This window comes from Esox lucius, chromosome 19 (genome assembly GCF_011004845.1).
Source record: "Esox lucius isolate fEsoLuc1 chromosome 19, fEsoLuc1.pri, whole genome shotgun sequence".
In the NCBI taxonomy this organism is placed as follows: Eukaryota; Metazoa; Chordata; class Actinopteri; order Esociformes; family Esocidae; genus Esox; species Esox lucius.
The window spans coordinates 30,557,337-30,573,047 of record NC_047587.1 but is presented as its reverse complement, the minus strand read 5'-3'; the positions used below and the strand labels follow the sequence as shown (position 1 = coordinate 30,573,047).

At 40.5% G+C, this 15,711-nt stretch overlaps 1 protein-coding gene across 4 annotated transcripts in view; it reads left to right on the top strand.

Moving 5' to 3' along the window:
- The first annotated feature begins 2,723 nt into the window (after positions 1–2,723).
- Positions 2,724–15,711, top strand: part of LOC105026627 (overexpressed in colon carcinoma 1 protein) — a 50,724-nt gene continuing 37,736 nt past the window's right edge. For 2 of the 4 annotated variants that reach the window (XM_020056532.2, XM_034288383.1), the window contains exons 1-4: positions 2,724–2,961; positions 8,350–8,374; positions 11,286–11,321; positions 11,832–11,911. In XM_020056532.2, the coding sequence (XP_019912091.1) occupies positions 2,919–2,961; positions 8,350–8,374; positions 11,286–11,321; positions 11,832–11,911 (184 nt within the window). In that variant the 5' untranslated portion in view covers positions 2,724–2,918. Of the gene's footprint in view, positions 2,962–8,349; positions 8,375–11,285; positions 11,322–11,831; positions 11,912–15,301; positions 15,334–15,503; positions 15,605–15,711 lie in introns of all 4 variants that reach the window. The other 2 variants (XR_004574812.1, XR_004574813.1) reach the window with 2 other exon arrangements.

The following is a 15,711-nucleotide window of genomic DNA, read 5'->3' as shown; positions in this document are numbered from 1 at the left end:
ATTAATACCCTTATAGTAAGTCTACTATTTTAATCAAGGAGAATACAAAGTATACTATATTAGTATCAAATGAATACTATATTAGTACCAAATGAATATTATATTAGTACCAAATGAATGCTATATTAGTTCCAAATGTATACTATATTAGTACCAAATGAATACTTGTTAGACTGAGGGAACCTTAAAATGACTATAAGGGTATGTTTTTTTGCAAATCCTCTATAATTAAGCATTGTTCAGTTCTTTACAAAATACCCCCCCCCCCCCCCCCCCCAAATAAAACAAACAAACACTGTGTGATGAGTCATTCAGTAACACAGGGAGCTGGAAAAAGTGGCCTCTAGTTCTGTTATCATCTTTCTGGACTGCTTTCTGTACCATATCCAGCTGTTACAGCTGGCTTGTCCTCACACTCAGTGCTGTTCAGCTTAGTTGTATCTCTTGACTGCAACAGCTCCTGTGTGTGTGTGTGTGTGTGTGTTGGGTGGGGGTATACTCACTGAGACCGTGCAAATCATGTCCCATTTTGTATCCTACATGGGTTAGATGCAATAGTCTGTTGATCATTTTGTGAGTGGTTATTGTGCATATAAGAACCTGTACATCAATAGGACTGGCGGACTTGTCGATCTGACAGCCTGTGACGTGAGATAGCTACACCAACAGCACACATCCATAAATAGCATTATGTGTAAGAAGTTGGTTTGAGGTCGATGAAGAAACGTTCTCCTGTGAACCAAATGTGCCTCATGTTTGCTATTCTAGAGGAGGCCAGAGGGAGGTGCTTATATTTGAAGTGGACTGCTCATTTGCATAGCCGTGGGAAATAGAGGTGATGGGGTTCCTGTAGCTCCTCCCCTTGTAGCCTCAGCATCCCTTGACAAGATTCTGAAAATTACTTTTTGCTGTTTTGTTATCTATATTGTTGGTTAATAGCTGTGATAGCAATTGAGTGACCTGTCCAGCATATCTGTTTAGCATTTAGACCTCAATAGTTGTATATGCAATTTTTGTGTTTACTATTACTATTACAATGCTGACTAATTATCACAAATTAACACCTCCCACACAGAAGTATTATACATTGACATATCTTTCAAAAACATATTTTTAATATGTGCCTATATTTTTTTTAAACATATGCTAATATATGTAATATATGTATTACTCATGTATGGCCATATAAGTCATACATATATTTACATATTCGATTTTGGACATTTTCAAATATGCATTAAGCCTTTACAGCTCTGGAAATAATGAAGAGACTGCTGCAACTTTTTCTTTCTTTTCCAAAAAAGTTGAAAAGGAATGTTTTGAGTGAGGAACAGAAGTGTTCAATTTGCAGTGTTCTCTTAAATTTAACCCTTCTGTTCCTCACTCAAATCTTTCTTTTTCAACTTTTTTGTAAAGGCAAGAAAAAGGTGCAGTGGTATCTTAATTTTTTCCAGAGCTATATTTCCATATTTGTATTGTTTCCTGTCATGTGTTTATTAGGTTTTCTAGTCATTCCTTTGAAGTACTTTTACAGAGAGGAATAGCATTCATGATACTTTGTTAAAATGTATGCAGAATTATTGTTTTCATAATGAGTCTCTTTTTCTCTGGAAAATAATGTCTTGAAGTTTAATTCCATGATGTGTTGATGAGAAATGCTTAATGTACTGCATATTCATATACAGCTCCAGGAAAAATTAAGAGACCACTGCACCTTTTTCTTTCCTTTCCAAAAAAGTTGAAAAGGAATGTTTTGAGTGAGGAACAGTAGCGTTCAATTTGCAGTGGTCTCTTAATTTTATGCCTTGTGTTCCTCACTCAGTTCCCTGATCAAAAAATTAAGAGGCCACTGCATCTTTTAATTTCCTTTCCAACTTTTTTGGAAAGGAAAGAAAAAGGTGCAGTGGTCTTTACATTTTTTCTGGAGCTGTATGTTTTGCATGAGCTGTCCATGTTGGCTCTCTGAAACTTGGAAGCATATACCTGTGAGCAAAGTGTATTGTTAACTGTTTCCTGTTGTGATTGCTGTTATTGTGTGGTGTAGTTTTATTGTGTAGTGATATGTCTGCTTGTACGTGTAGTGTTTATTGTGTAATGCAATTTTTTTTGTAGGGAACAGTTATTGTTATTGGGTAGGAAATGTTTGATAAGTGTGTGATTATGTAATTACTGCCAACTCAATTGAATTGAGCTCTGATAGTTAATCCAGTAGGCTAGTGGTGTGATTGGACACTGCAGATTTTAGCATGAATTGGGATCGCAGGTTTCGCAGAAAAAGCGGTTTGAATGATAGTCTTTCCAGAAGTCTCGATTACCTCAGAACTAAATGAAACTTTGATATTGGTCAGACACTCCACATAATTTGTCCACGAGAGACTGACCTGTCTGGCTTCTCTCTATCTAGTTACTAGATTTGCCAAGGCGGTACACACTTGAACTGTTTACTTTATCATGTACTGTATGTTACCACATCAGAAATTTGGAGAGTCACACAAGGTGGAACATCCTTTATAAAGTCATTATTGTTGCCTTTCTAAACTGGAATTCTGCCATTGGCTCTCTTCCTCCCCATCCTCCTCCCCCTTTTCCCCGTTTCCTGGGCAACCCTGTCAGGGTGGAGAAAAACAGCAAATCATGAGAGGACAGAGCATCTCTCTCTCCCTCTCTCCCCTCCCTCCACATATATAACAACATCACGGTGCTTTCACACACAACACTCAGTTCAGTGTTGCCGAGGAGATGGACACAGTGCAGAGGCATGCAACATAATAGGAGACACATGACACACCTCCTTCAACCCTCCTTCCTCCCTCTTACAATAGGCGCTCTTCTTTTACACATGTAGTTTGCCCTTTTTCATTTTCCTCATCTTCTTGAGCTTCTCCTGTTTGTAAGGACAGTGGCTGCATCTATGCAGAATGGGCTGTGGCAATTCATCAGCCACCAGCACCTCAGGAGGGGGTGAGTGTTTCTGTTCTAGAACATCTGTGTGTGTGTGTGTGTGTGTGTGTCGGGCACTCAGTCTCTGCCCTCTGTGATGTTATGTTGATTGTGTGTTATTGGGTTACTCTTGCTGATTTTGCGTGCTTGTTTGTGTGTGTGTGTGTGTGTGTGTCCCCGTCTGTTTATGTTTGTGTGAAAGAGTGTGTGCTTGTTTGTGCCTGGTGGGATCCTCACGGTCTTTATGGTCAGACTGTGACCCCGTAGTAGCCAGGATACAGCAACGCTTCTGTCTGAATGTGAAGCTTTACTTGGCGTGATGTATAGGCTTGCAAAAAACAGTCTATAGGTTGTGTTTGTTTTAGGGCGTCTGGGTGCATGTTTGTGTGTGTGTGTGTGTCTGTGTGTGTGTGTTTGTGTGTGTCTGTGGTTTACCGATTCACTTACAGTTTCTCCATGTATGTGTGGAATAAATAGAGGCCGACTTGACATCTTAGCAAGCTAGCCTGGTTTCCAGTGTGTTTCTCTTCTATCCCTCTTCCTGTACTCCCCTGTCATGCACTGGACACACAGAGCACAAGGAATGTTAGCTAAACAGACTGGTACCAGGGCAACTCAGTGACTACTGTTGTCCGTCTTTGTATCTCCAGGTAATTTATACTGGCTGTCCTTGATTAATGCTGTTGCTCTACATGACCACTGTATATCCTTGTTTCATTTATCAAAAGCCCACAGGCTGACACATTTTCCTGGGCCAACATTTCAAGGTCCTTCTACAGGTTTCCGGTTTATACACTGCCATTCATTGCAGTAAGTAATTAGCAATGACTGAATCATTGAATCACATGCCCTTTGTATTTCTAAGATTGGAGATTCAATTATTTGTATAGCAATCACTGGCTGCTGATGCATTCAAATGATAAAAGTAACACGATCACAGTGACTGTGGAAATATTAGGGAGTAGGGAGGGTGGAGGGTTGTCCCTGTGGTGGGTGGGGGTTGTCCCTGTGGTGGGTGGGGGTTGTCCCTGTGGTGGGTGGGGGATTGTCCCCGAGAGGCTAATGGGACAAACGGCTTAATGTTTTCTACTCTAAAACTCTTCTTTAGTTCGTGGTCAGGGAGACCCTGAGGAATTGTAGCCTAGCTAACTGTGTTCCAGGTGATTTTTTGAGCATAATACAATAGGAAGGTATGTTTTTTGTGAAGCCACTCTGCAGCTTAGGGTCATGTGAGGACATGTAACACAGTCATTATGAGAAATATGTGCTAAGATCCATCTATAACCTCAATCCTAGAATTTAACAGAACTCCCACACTGTCTGTGTGCACACACGTGTGATTATTCAATTCGAAGGGATTTGATGAATTCTAAAAAGATGCCACCTAACGGTAACACAATCATCAGTAAGTATGTGATTATATTTGCAGTTTTGCCCCACATTGTTGTGAGATGGAAATTACCATTGACTTGACTGGTCAAATTCTCCTCACAACTTGCAGCCAAATTATTTCTCTTCAGAATTATCAGGTAAGTGGGCGTTTACATTTCATCCCACACCCATTTGTTTGAAAAGTGACCTCTGGATATTGAGTTTCTCATCCCTCCTCTTGTGTAACCAGATCGGAGTTCCCCTGATGATGAATACGCTTTTGTAAGTGATGTAAATGGCCTGCTCTGTTCTGTCTCCTGGCACACCCCCTTGTATTGTCAATGCATGTGAAGACACCGCTCTCTCTAAAAGGATCAAATGGGACTTTTTGTAATCAACTGGAAGATGTAGTAATTTCCAAAATCATTCCTTCAAAGTCATATGTGTAAGTGGGTGGACTGGAAAGTGTTGTGGAATAGCATAAGGACACTCTAGGTGTTTGTCAATGTCAAGTGGTGTGGCAAATGGAAAAGATGAAGGCTACCATTGGAAACAAGGACAAATTCTTGAGACCGAGTTGTGAATACAGAACATACAATTTCCTCAGAAGAAAGTACCACCCACTGATTTTCCAGGAAGACCAGGAAGGAGAAGAAAAATAATTTCCTAGAGATTTTGTGGGAGATTAGAAAGGTGAATTAGGACTTTTGGAAAGGATTGTAATAGAATTCAATTTTGAATACAATCCACATTCATTGTGTAAAATACAGTGATTTCGGAAAATGCTCAGAAATCACTGCAACTCTTCTGTCAGATCCTAGGCAGCCTTAAGAGGCCAGGCAGCTCACATCACCCACCGCTCTTTCCCTCCCTGCCCAATTACATGGGTCTTTACAGTAGGCCATTAAGACCCATTCATATTCTCCCAATGTTGTTTTGTTATGGAATTCTTTTACAATTGATTAAAATCTACACACCATAATACCCCATAATGACAACGCAAAAATACATCTTAAAATTTTTTGAAAATTTAAATTAAAAATGAAAAACTGAAATATCTCATAGATGTATGTATTCAGGCCCCTTGCTGTGACACACCAAATTAAGTTCAGATGTATCCTCTGGTCTACTGAGACCAAAATAAACCAATTAGACCTGAGAGCCAAGCACTTTGTATGGGAATGACCTGGCTAACACCATTCCTACGGTGATGCATGGTGATGGCAGCATCATGCTATGGGGATGCTTTATAGTGGCAGGTACTGGCAGACCGGTCAGGATTGAGGGGAAGGATGAACAGAGCAAAATACAGTCAGGTACTCAAAAAAGCACACACGACCTCTGACTCAGTACAACAATGACCTGAAGCACAAAGCCAAGGCAAGAGGAGTAGCTTTGTCATAAGCCTGTTAATGTCTTTGAGTGGCACAGCCAAAGCATAGACTTGAAACCCATTGAACATTTGTGGGGTCCTCCTGAATATCACTATTCACTGATGCTCTTCATCCAATCTGACAGAGCTTGAGAGTATCTGCAAGAAAGAATGGGAGAAACTGCCCAGATCCATGTGTGCAAAGCAGGCAGAGGCATAACCAAGAAGTCAAAGCTGAAATTGCTGTCAAAGGTGCTTCAGAATACTTATATACATGATATGTTTCAGGTTTTTAATTTCAATAAACCAGCATACATTTAAAAAATGTATGTTCACTTTGTCATTATGGGGCATTATGTGTAACTTGATGACAATAAATGTAATAAATGCAATCAATTATAAATGAAGTCTATAACAGAACATAACAGAAAGTGAAAAGGTCTGAATGTTTTCCAGAGGCATTATAAACTAGGTGCATGATCATAGCTGTAAGCTAGTTGACATAAGATATCTGACAGACTACCAGACATAATCTACTTTACATAAGATACCTGTCATAGTACCTGATATAAGCTACTTGACAAAAGCTACATGACATACTACTTGACATAGGCTACCTGACATACTACCTGACATAAGCTGACTGACGTACATACTAAGTTTTGGTTCAATGAACCCTTGATGATAATGGCTAGCCTTTTTTATTCATTTGCATTATCTTTAACCCATTTTCTCCCCTCTTTATTACATAATTTCCAGTTTGCATTTATGGCCTTGCCTTGTTGCAACAAATTTACAGCAGGTTTCATAATTTACCAAACCCTTCAGCTTTATACTGTATTTCTCAATTTCTCTCTAGGGTGTAGCCTTTTCCAACCCCCCGTCCCCTAGAGCCAGTGCAGGCTTTGTAGTGACCCCTGTCAACCTCACTATGGCTGAGTACACATATTCAGCCCATTTTCTTTTTTCTTTCTCTTTTACTCAAGTAGATTATCTCTGAAAAAAATGTGATTGGTCAAAAGACCAGTGTGTGAGTGTGTGTGTGTGTGTGTGTGTTTGTGGGGAAGGGGGTAATTGGATCAGATTTGGGGATACCTGCTGAAATGAGCCCTTACAGTCATTATTAATAGAAAGAAAGATGAATGTACCTGACAGTCATCCAGGTCCAATCCTGCTCTATCAGAGCCAGTCGTTTCTGCCCTACCTGTCCTACATACGTGTGAAGGTCCCTGGAGGCCCGCTAAGTGCAGCAGAACTCTGGAGTGGTACTGGAGAACAGCCAGCAACTCTTCTGTCGGATCCCAGGCAGCCTTAAGAGGCCAGGCAGCTCACATCACCCACCACTCTTTCCCTCTCTGCCCAATTACACGGGTCTTTACAGAAGGCCATTAAGCTGTGTCTCATTGATTTCTTTACCATGGACAAGTGGGCAGGGTAGCTTTAAGTCAGGTATGGAGTTAATGTCACTGATGTATGGAGCCTATAGCAGTCCTAATATGGTAGGGCAGGCTACTGCAGAGACTGGGACTGGGATAACCTTCAGAGTTTTCTGGCAGCTCCGTGGGTTCTGTTAATGTGGATGACAATCAGCATGGATGGTACAGATGAATCAGAGTTTTCTGGCTGCCATTCAGAAGTGGATAATCTACTTGTCCTCAGATTGCCCCTTCACCAACTGCTTTCAGAACAGAAACTGACAATACCAACAGATTTCCTGTGCTAACCCGTTTTTTCTAAGGGAGCAAATCATTTCAAATCGTTTTTTATTCAGTTCACACAGCAGGGCAGGATTGTACAATGTTTGGGGAGATACACAGGGAATGAACATAGAGGGTGTGTTCAGGGCCTTGGAGGGCGTTTTATTAACAAAACTAGAAGGGTGAGGGGAGGAGGTGAGGGAGTTGGCTTTGTCCCGGAGCAGCTTCCCAGGGGTGGTTTAGGAGCAATTGGTGCTGGTGGTTGTAATTTTGTCTGCTGCTCCAGCACCCCTCCCGCTCCTCCTCTTCTTCGACTTCTTCTTCTTCGTCTTCTTCTTTTAGCCTTGCCTGTTTAATCTTCTTTGGTTTTGGCCTCTGCCCTGAGCTGCTCCCAGGGAGCTCTCAAATACCTCCCCAGACGAGGTCCCAGTTGGAGGCAGGTGTGTAGGGGCAGGGCTGGCCCAGCTGGTACCTTCCAGAATCTTCCAGAAGCTACCAGGTTTTGCTGTTTAGGATGTTGGGCACGCTCTCTCCACAATACAACCAGATATGTAGGTGAATTTAAAATATCAGGAAAACAGACCTGACCTAAGGACATCAACCATGAATAACACATTTCATACAGGAACGAGCAATGGGGAAAGTGGATGGTAGATTATGAGTGGGCGGTCACAATTTCTATTTGGTACCTCATCTTAGAAAAAATTGGTTGGCTATAGAGTTAATTCATGCTTATTTACTAAGTTATGATCATATGTACAGCATATTTGTCAACGTTCAATCAATATAATTGCATATTTATAAAAGATTTGTATTTGTAAACAGATCAGTGAGGATGGGCTTGATGTAATGCTATTGACTTTTGCTTTAAGGAAGATAACCTACAACCCCTACCACACACAGACATACAAACACAAGACGAGTAGCAAAATAGCATCCAGATTATTTTTCTTTTTCTTTTGTTCACAGGACCTGCAGAAACCGGCAAAGATTTGTAAGTATACATCTTATTAAATTGACTCAGCAAACGGTTACCTTCCTGGTAACCTACACAGCACAGAGGTCGAGAGAGAAAAAGAGAGATACAGTAATGCAGATAGAGAAAGGGAAATGCAATGTAATCTCACTAAATAGCTTTTACACTTGTTCAGCATACTCTCCTCCAATCGAATGCAAATGTTGGTATGAGAGTGATTAGAATATGTGTGTGTGTGTCAGAAATAGATGTTCCAGAACTGTTATTAAAATGCATCAGCCATGTCCACTGCATTGAAGGAACAGTTATTTTCCAGTCAAGGTAAATGTTTGCCTTCATTTCCTTTCCCTGAGAGTAATGAAGGGAACATATTGCATTACTGGATATGAGAACATACTCCTTACAACTCTTCACAGTGGACTACTACCACTTTCCAAAACATGTCCTTCTATTAATCAATCAGTGTGTGCATGGCTGTGTGTGTACGTGTGTGTGTTTGTGTGCCCATGTTGACTGACAGCACCCCAATATCTCACCATGGCCAATCCGTCACACAACTCCTTAGTGCTACACACCGCAGCACAACACACACCTCCAGACCTGCTATGATCCAGTGTCACTTACACACACACACACACACACACACACCTCCAGACCTGCTATGATCCGGTGTCACTTACACACACACACATCTCCAGACCTGCTATGATCCGGTGTCACTTACACACACACACACACACACACACATTCAGTACGCATGTTTACGTAGATATCTAAATGGGGATTTTTACTAACCCTAACCTCACACTAACCTTAACCTCAATAACCTCAATAACATTTATGTCCAAACAGTAACTTAAAAGTAACTTTAACCCTAATTCTAAGACTAGAATTCTAATTCCAGCAGGTGTCTAATAAAACATAAAAACTTACATTTAAAGGTACAAATAGTTTCTACTAGTAAATAGTTTTCTACATTGTTGTTTGTTCCTTTTAAGTCTGTAAATGGATACCTGCAGGCTGGTATTGTGGTGCTCCTGCCAGTTATATCTGTACATATGGGGACAATTTGATCAATTTATAGGCTTAAAAGGAACAAACAAATACATTCCGAACCATTTACTAGTTAAAATGAAAAAAAGGTTCATTAGTTATTATCATATCTCTTGTTTTGCTTGCTACAAGCATGACCCTTCGTTTAGTTTGATTTGTTCTATATTTTTATAGAACATTAGAACTAATGGAATGACCAGGTGACGTCTGTAGCAAACAAAATATAAATGCATAAAAAAACATGTAATGTAGCCAGGAAGAGACTTAATTGTTCTTCATGCTGCAGTATAGGTGGACTGCTGGATTTCGTAGCGTGTAAGAGTAGCTAAGCAAACGGACTGGGTAGGACCAGGTCTAAGCTACCAGGCCTGTGTTCCTGTCTACCCGCTGAGGAGTCAAAGATGTCAGTAGTATTGTGGTGCTGATCATATACGGGCTGTATAGATGTTTGCCACTGTTTTTGTGGGAAGAATCCTTTTGCTCTGGGTCAAGGGTCATTGTTGTTTTTGTATAGCTTTATTTCTTTGATTTGAGACACTGGAAGCCAACCTGTCCTTGTAAGTGTACTTAGGGTTTCTTTTTATTCAGCCCAATAATAAACCTGCTTATTTTCTATTATAGGAAATATAATTCTAACTTTAAGCCTTATTTTGTAACTCTCTGGTTTCGGTGTGACTGCCTGCAATAAATGGGTCCAGGACCTGCTTGCTACTGAGACATAGGGTTACAGTAAATATAAGCAAGAAGGCAAATTCTACTCGTAAATATTTTCTAGTGTCATTGTATACCGTAGTATAAGTGGGATGAACACCTCCGTTCAGTACATTCTCTAGGCTATTCCATTGTCCCGATGCGTCCACTGTTTCCAAGGTGATGTATGGAACGCTGGTGTCTACCACTTACATAAACAACAGGACATACACACAGCTCAGAATGGTACGTGTAAAGGATTCGTTTTTTAAAAGTCACATGCGCACGCGGTTTGACTGGTGGTTTGACTGGTGATTTGACTGTTATTTTGATTGGCTGTGTAACATTTTGAGTTTTGCAAGACCCAAGTGCGCACATGAAGTGTAAAGAAAAAGGCTTTTAATAATGGAACGAAAACAAGAAAACTACAAGAAACGGACAGGCAGGCAGGCAAAAACACAGACTGGAAGAGGGACGGACATGAACCTAGCAGAAAAACTGACAAAGGGCTAACAGAACAGGGCAAACTTTATAGGGAACTAATGAGAACTAAACAACTAACAGGTGAAATCAATCAGGACCGAAGGGGCAGAACATGTTTGAAACGAAAGACAAAACCTGGCTACAGGCAAAGACAGAACACCAAATGGAACAGAACCTCACAGACGGTTGACTGGTGGTTTGATTGGCGGTTGACTGGTGGTTTGATTGGTGGTTTGATTAGCGGTTGACTGGTGGTTTGATTGGTGGTTTGATTAGCGGTTGACTGGTGGTTTGATTGGCGGTTGACTGGTGGTTTGATAGGTGGTTTAATTGGTGGTTGACTGGTGGTTTGATTGGCAGTTGACTGGTGGTTTGATTGGCGGTTGACTGGTGGTTTGATTGGTTGACTAATTAGTTTCATGCATCTTCGTGGACAGAGAAGAAAGGCAACTGAAAACGTCCACCTACTACTTCAGCTCCATTTATAGTAGATTAACAACATCATTGTCCATCCTCTCATAGGGCCCCAATACCAAATGTTTCCAATCTCACAATCCAGTCATATTCATGATCCAGGTCAACAGAAAGTACATTATTTTGGGTGTTTCATTGGGTGTTATGTACATTATGACTGTGCTTTGAGCGTAGCATCTAACATTGTATCCAATCATGTGAGCTGATCTGTGATTCTTGTCTCAACTAGGACAGAAGAGCCCTCACCAGACGATGAGAAACGAAGGTAAGGTCTTGTCCTGTCGTCGTCCTAACTGATCCCGAAACAGTCCCAACCTTTGCTGTCATAAAATGATTGGATTACATTTATCTGAGTGCTGCTTTCGAGACGTGTTCGTTAGATATTGTACACACACTCAAGCCCACATTTTTACTTGAATCTTACTTTAACTACCCCTAATTCAAATTATTGCCCTGAATTGTTATTTTTTCGATTGTTATTTTTTTCCCCAAAATCTAACAGTAACAGCAAAAAATAAATACTTTTTTAATTCTCAAGTTTCTGATTTAATAATAGTTTGAGCACATTTTTGTCCCTGTTATATATTTAAATCAGGAACACATAAAATACACCAAAATCTGGTATCACTATTGAAAATCACCCTAAAACCTCACCCCCAACCTTACCCTGTAACTCAGGATGCCGTGTTGTTGGCAAGAGAAGGCCGAAGTACATTGGCTGTGTGTTATGACCAGTAACGCCACGTTTGACCCTTCTTCTTATGTTTTATCTCAGGAACTATGGCGGGGTGTATGTAGGTCTACCCTCTGACATGACCAATGTGGCCACCAGCCAATCCAAGACCACAGGCAAAGGTACAAGCTGACACCTGCGTGACATCTGTCTGGTGAGGTCGTTAAGGGAGGACTGACTGAATAGTTGGACTGTGTATACATTGCAATTTAATTAGGCGTTACGTAGAGTTTTTGTGAAGTGTCCTATTACTAGTGACTGCGCAGAGCATATCTGAGGATTCCCGGAAACATATACAATGAACTTTGACGCTCACTGTACCCCCCCTGCTGTAGCTATGGATAATTGCGATGTTAGTTGTCACAGTAGGCTGCTCTCATTAAGTCCTCTGCGGTAATGAGATGCAATACAGCCAAAACAACCTCCACTAGACTGCACATTGACCTTTGTAACCCCCTCCAACAGAAGTAGACATCATGTATGAATGTCAAATCCTCCTACCGAGGTAGACATCTCAACAGAAGAAGACATCTTAGCTAAACGGATATAACACACTACCAAAACGTTGTCTGTTCCTGGACATAAAAGGTTTAAAATAAATCAGTGTGTTGAGAACTCTGCATGGAGATCCTATTCAACTGTATTCTGTGTCTGTTTGCCAAGGTTAGTCTCTGAACTGCCATTTTGGTCAATCAATGTATTTTTCCATTGGATCAGCAGCAGATGATTTGACTGGGGGGTATTTGGTTGGACATTGTCCTACAGTGAACTTGTTTCTATAGAGCAGAGCCCAGAGGGAAGAGCGCAATTCCCAGACTCAATTAAATCGGTGTGTGTTTATGTGTGTGGGTTTAAGTGTGTGTATGCTTTTGTGTGTGCATCTGTTTATGTTTGTGTGTGTTTATGTGTGTGCGTGTGTTTGTGTGATCCATGTCTATGTGTACATCTGGGGACCTGAAGTTGGTCCCAACATGTTTTTTGTCAGATCTTCACTGGGAAAATGTGACTTGCAACTTAGGTGTTGAGTTTTTGGAAAAACTTTGGATTTAGTGTTAGGATTAAGCGTTAGGTCTAGGTTAAATTTAGGTTAAAATTAGGTCTAGGCATAGAAGTTTGGTTTTTGATGTTAAGGTTAAAGGGACAGTTTTTCCAAAATTCATATTTTTCTGACAGTTAACTTACCGAGGGATGTTCCAGAAGGCCCATAGAGTATTTTTTTCAAACAATCCATTATTCAGCTCCCCAGTCTGTCCCAGTATGTAATTAGTGTTATTAGCATCGTCCATAATTCATAAATGGAAACCTTTCGTACCGCTATCGCAAAACTGCATTGCAAGCAGAAAACTACTCCAAAACACTTCAAACTAAATACTTTCATGGTAGCATACATTTTTTTAAACTGTACACTGCCCAAGCAGCCAGCAGAATTGGCTGAATTCAAACTGGCACTAGCAAACTATTTCATATAGCCACCATACACAGCTTCTGTTCTTCAGCAGTGATGTCATCGAGGTGAGCGTGAACTTTAAACTCAACAAGCTATGTGAAGATAAGTTGCTTCGCATAGCTTTTTTAAACGTATATTATTGCTATATTTTTGCTTTATATAATTATTATTACAGTACGTAGATGTCGTGTGCCATGTCACAAAAATGTAATTGTGCAGGATGATGTGTTATTCTGTGCGTTTCATAAATAAACTTTGAACTTTTGGATTTCCTTTGTTTGTATCGATGTCAACGTCTGTCTGCTCGTTTGCCTGCTTGAGTTAATTAAATTCTACCCACTCTGCTATTGGGACAATACCTCTGCCTCTCCCGAGTCCTATTGTTGGATAATCAATGGAGCAATTTCGCCAACGAGACATAACATTTTTGCGAGAGACATTTTAATATGGAGGATCGTGACCCACGTTCACTTAGAAAAGGACTACAGGCGAATGCAATTCCAACAAATTACCCATTTCAACCCGTGGAGAAAAGCCAGATTCTAAGTAATACTTCTAATTGCTATGTTATAATACGCAAAGTACACATTGCCTGCGGATATTTTGGTCAAGGGTTGAGGATTAACGTATTCACCATCACCAAGGTGACTGTACTAGGTGAATATCAAAGATGAAATAGGTAATTGCTCTCTTGCTAGCGAATGCTAACTTTCGTTTATTGTGTATACACTTACTCTTTCCAAACGAATGCATGGATTGAAACAATTGTGAAAAAACTGACCGGTTAACACTGGAAGTACCTGTAAATTTGAAATAAGTATAATTATATTTTGAACATTTATAAATACAACATCATCATGTTCTTTGAGGTAAACAACACCACTTGTCTTAGTTTGGAGTGTTATAAAGTAGTTTTCTGCTTGCAATGCAGCTTTGCGATAGGGGTATGTATGGTTTCCATTCATGAATTTGTACGATGCTAATAATGCTAATTACTGACTGACACAGAGCTGAATTTTTGTGCCAAATGGGAGTAAGGGGACTTTCACAAAAATATGATTTTGGATGAACTATCTTTTTATGGTTACATTAGGGTTGGGTTAAGGTTAGGAATTGGATGGGGGTTAGGTATACGTGAGCGTGTGTTTATGTGTGCACAGTGGGGAAGGAAAATCCCTGCAAGGGTAGCATAACAAGGAATATCCCCAAAAGAATATAAAAACTAGTGGTTGTTTGTGTGTGTCAAATAAAATACAATAATATTGGTCATAAGCTCTATAAATTAAATTCCGACAAACTAAGAGAAAAGTCAGGAATACAAATAAACAAAATAAGTAGCATAATGAATAATGTGTGTGTGCGTTATGTGTGTATGTTCAAAGTGTTCATGTATACATGTGATCTATGCTGGAGTTAAAGACGCATTCCTCAATGTTTGGCCACTGGTTAGAATAGTGGTGCCGTGGAGCCAGATTCTGGTCCCCAAAAATGTTGCGCAATGTTATGTTGGCTATTTGCCAATATGCGCACCATTGTCCTCAAAAACACTCACTTCACATGCACATCACTGCACATCTAAACAACATATTACACATCTAGACCAAAATGGGAGATCTAAGAGAATATGTTTTTTAAGTCTCAGAATGCGCCTTTGAAAAGGTCAGCCAGGGACCGCTACTGGTTATAGCAACTGCAGAAGTCTTTAGGGTCGCTGTGGTAGGCAGTGGATACTATGCGGAGTTCACGGTACATATGGCTGTTAATGATTTGTGAGTTATCAGGCTTCTGATGCCAGTAGAGGAGCATCTGGGTTCTTATTGGGAACAGAGAGTCCGGGAACCTGAGGCTGGGAATTCTTGGTTATGTTGATCTCCAAGGACGTCGGCTTGGAGGCTGAGAATGTACAGGAGTATGTGTGTGTGTTTGTTTGTGTGTGTGCACCTGCGTGAGTTTTTTAGTCTAATGTGACAGTTTGAAAGTGACAGCACAAGGGACTTTGACACAAAGGCGTAATGTTCCCAATTTTCATTATCATTTTAATTACGCTGTCTCTTGTAATTAACAGATATGGGAGGGAATCATTAACATACAGCACAGGTACCTACCCATTTGGACATCCCTATTTTAAATGTTCTTCACATCCTGACAGAGCACCATTTAATGACAGCCTGCATTGATTATTTATCTTGCATAGAAAAACACGATGATGTGTTACGTAACTGACAGTGATCTCTGTGTTGTCGTATCCACGTGTTACGCTTTTGCAGGTCTGTAGCTGCACTGCTCACCACTTACCGAGACATCCAGTTCACACGTTGAGAGCGGGAATGAGCTGGGATCACTTACTCATCATCACAATACAACGTCTGTAAGAGCAACGCGGACTGAAATAACCTTTGCAACTCCGCCACGCAGCGTCCAGCAGATATGAGGTCAGCCGATGTGGTTGGCTTTGTCTGATAATTCTTGCCCTCT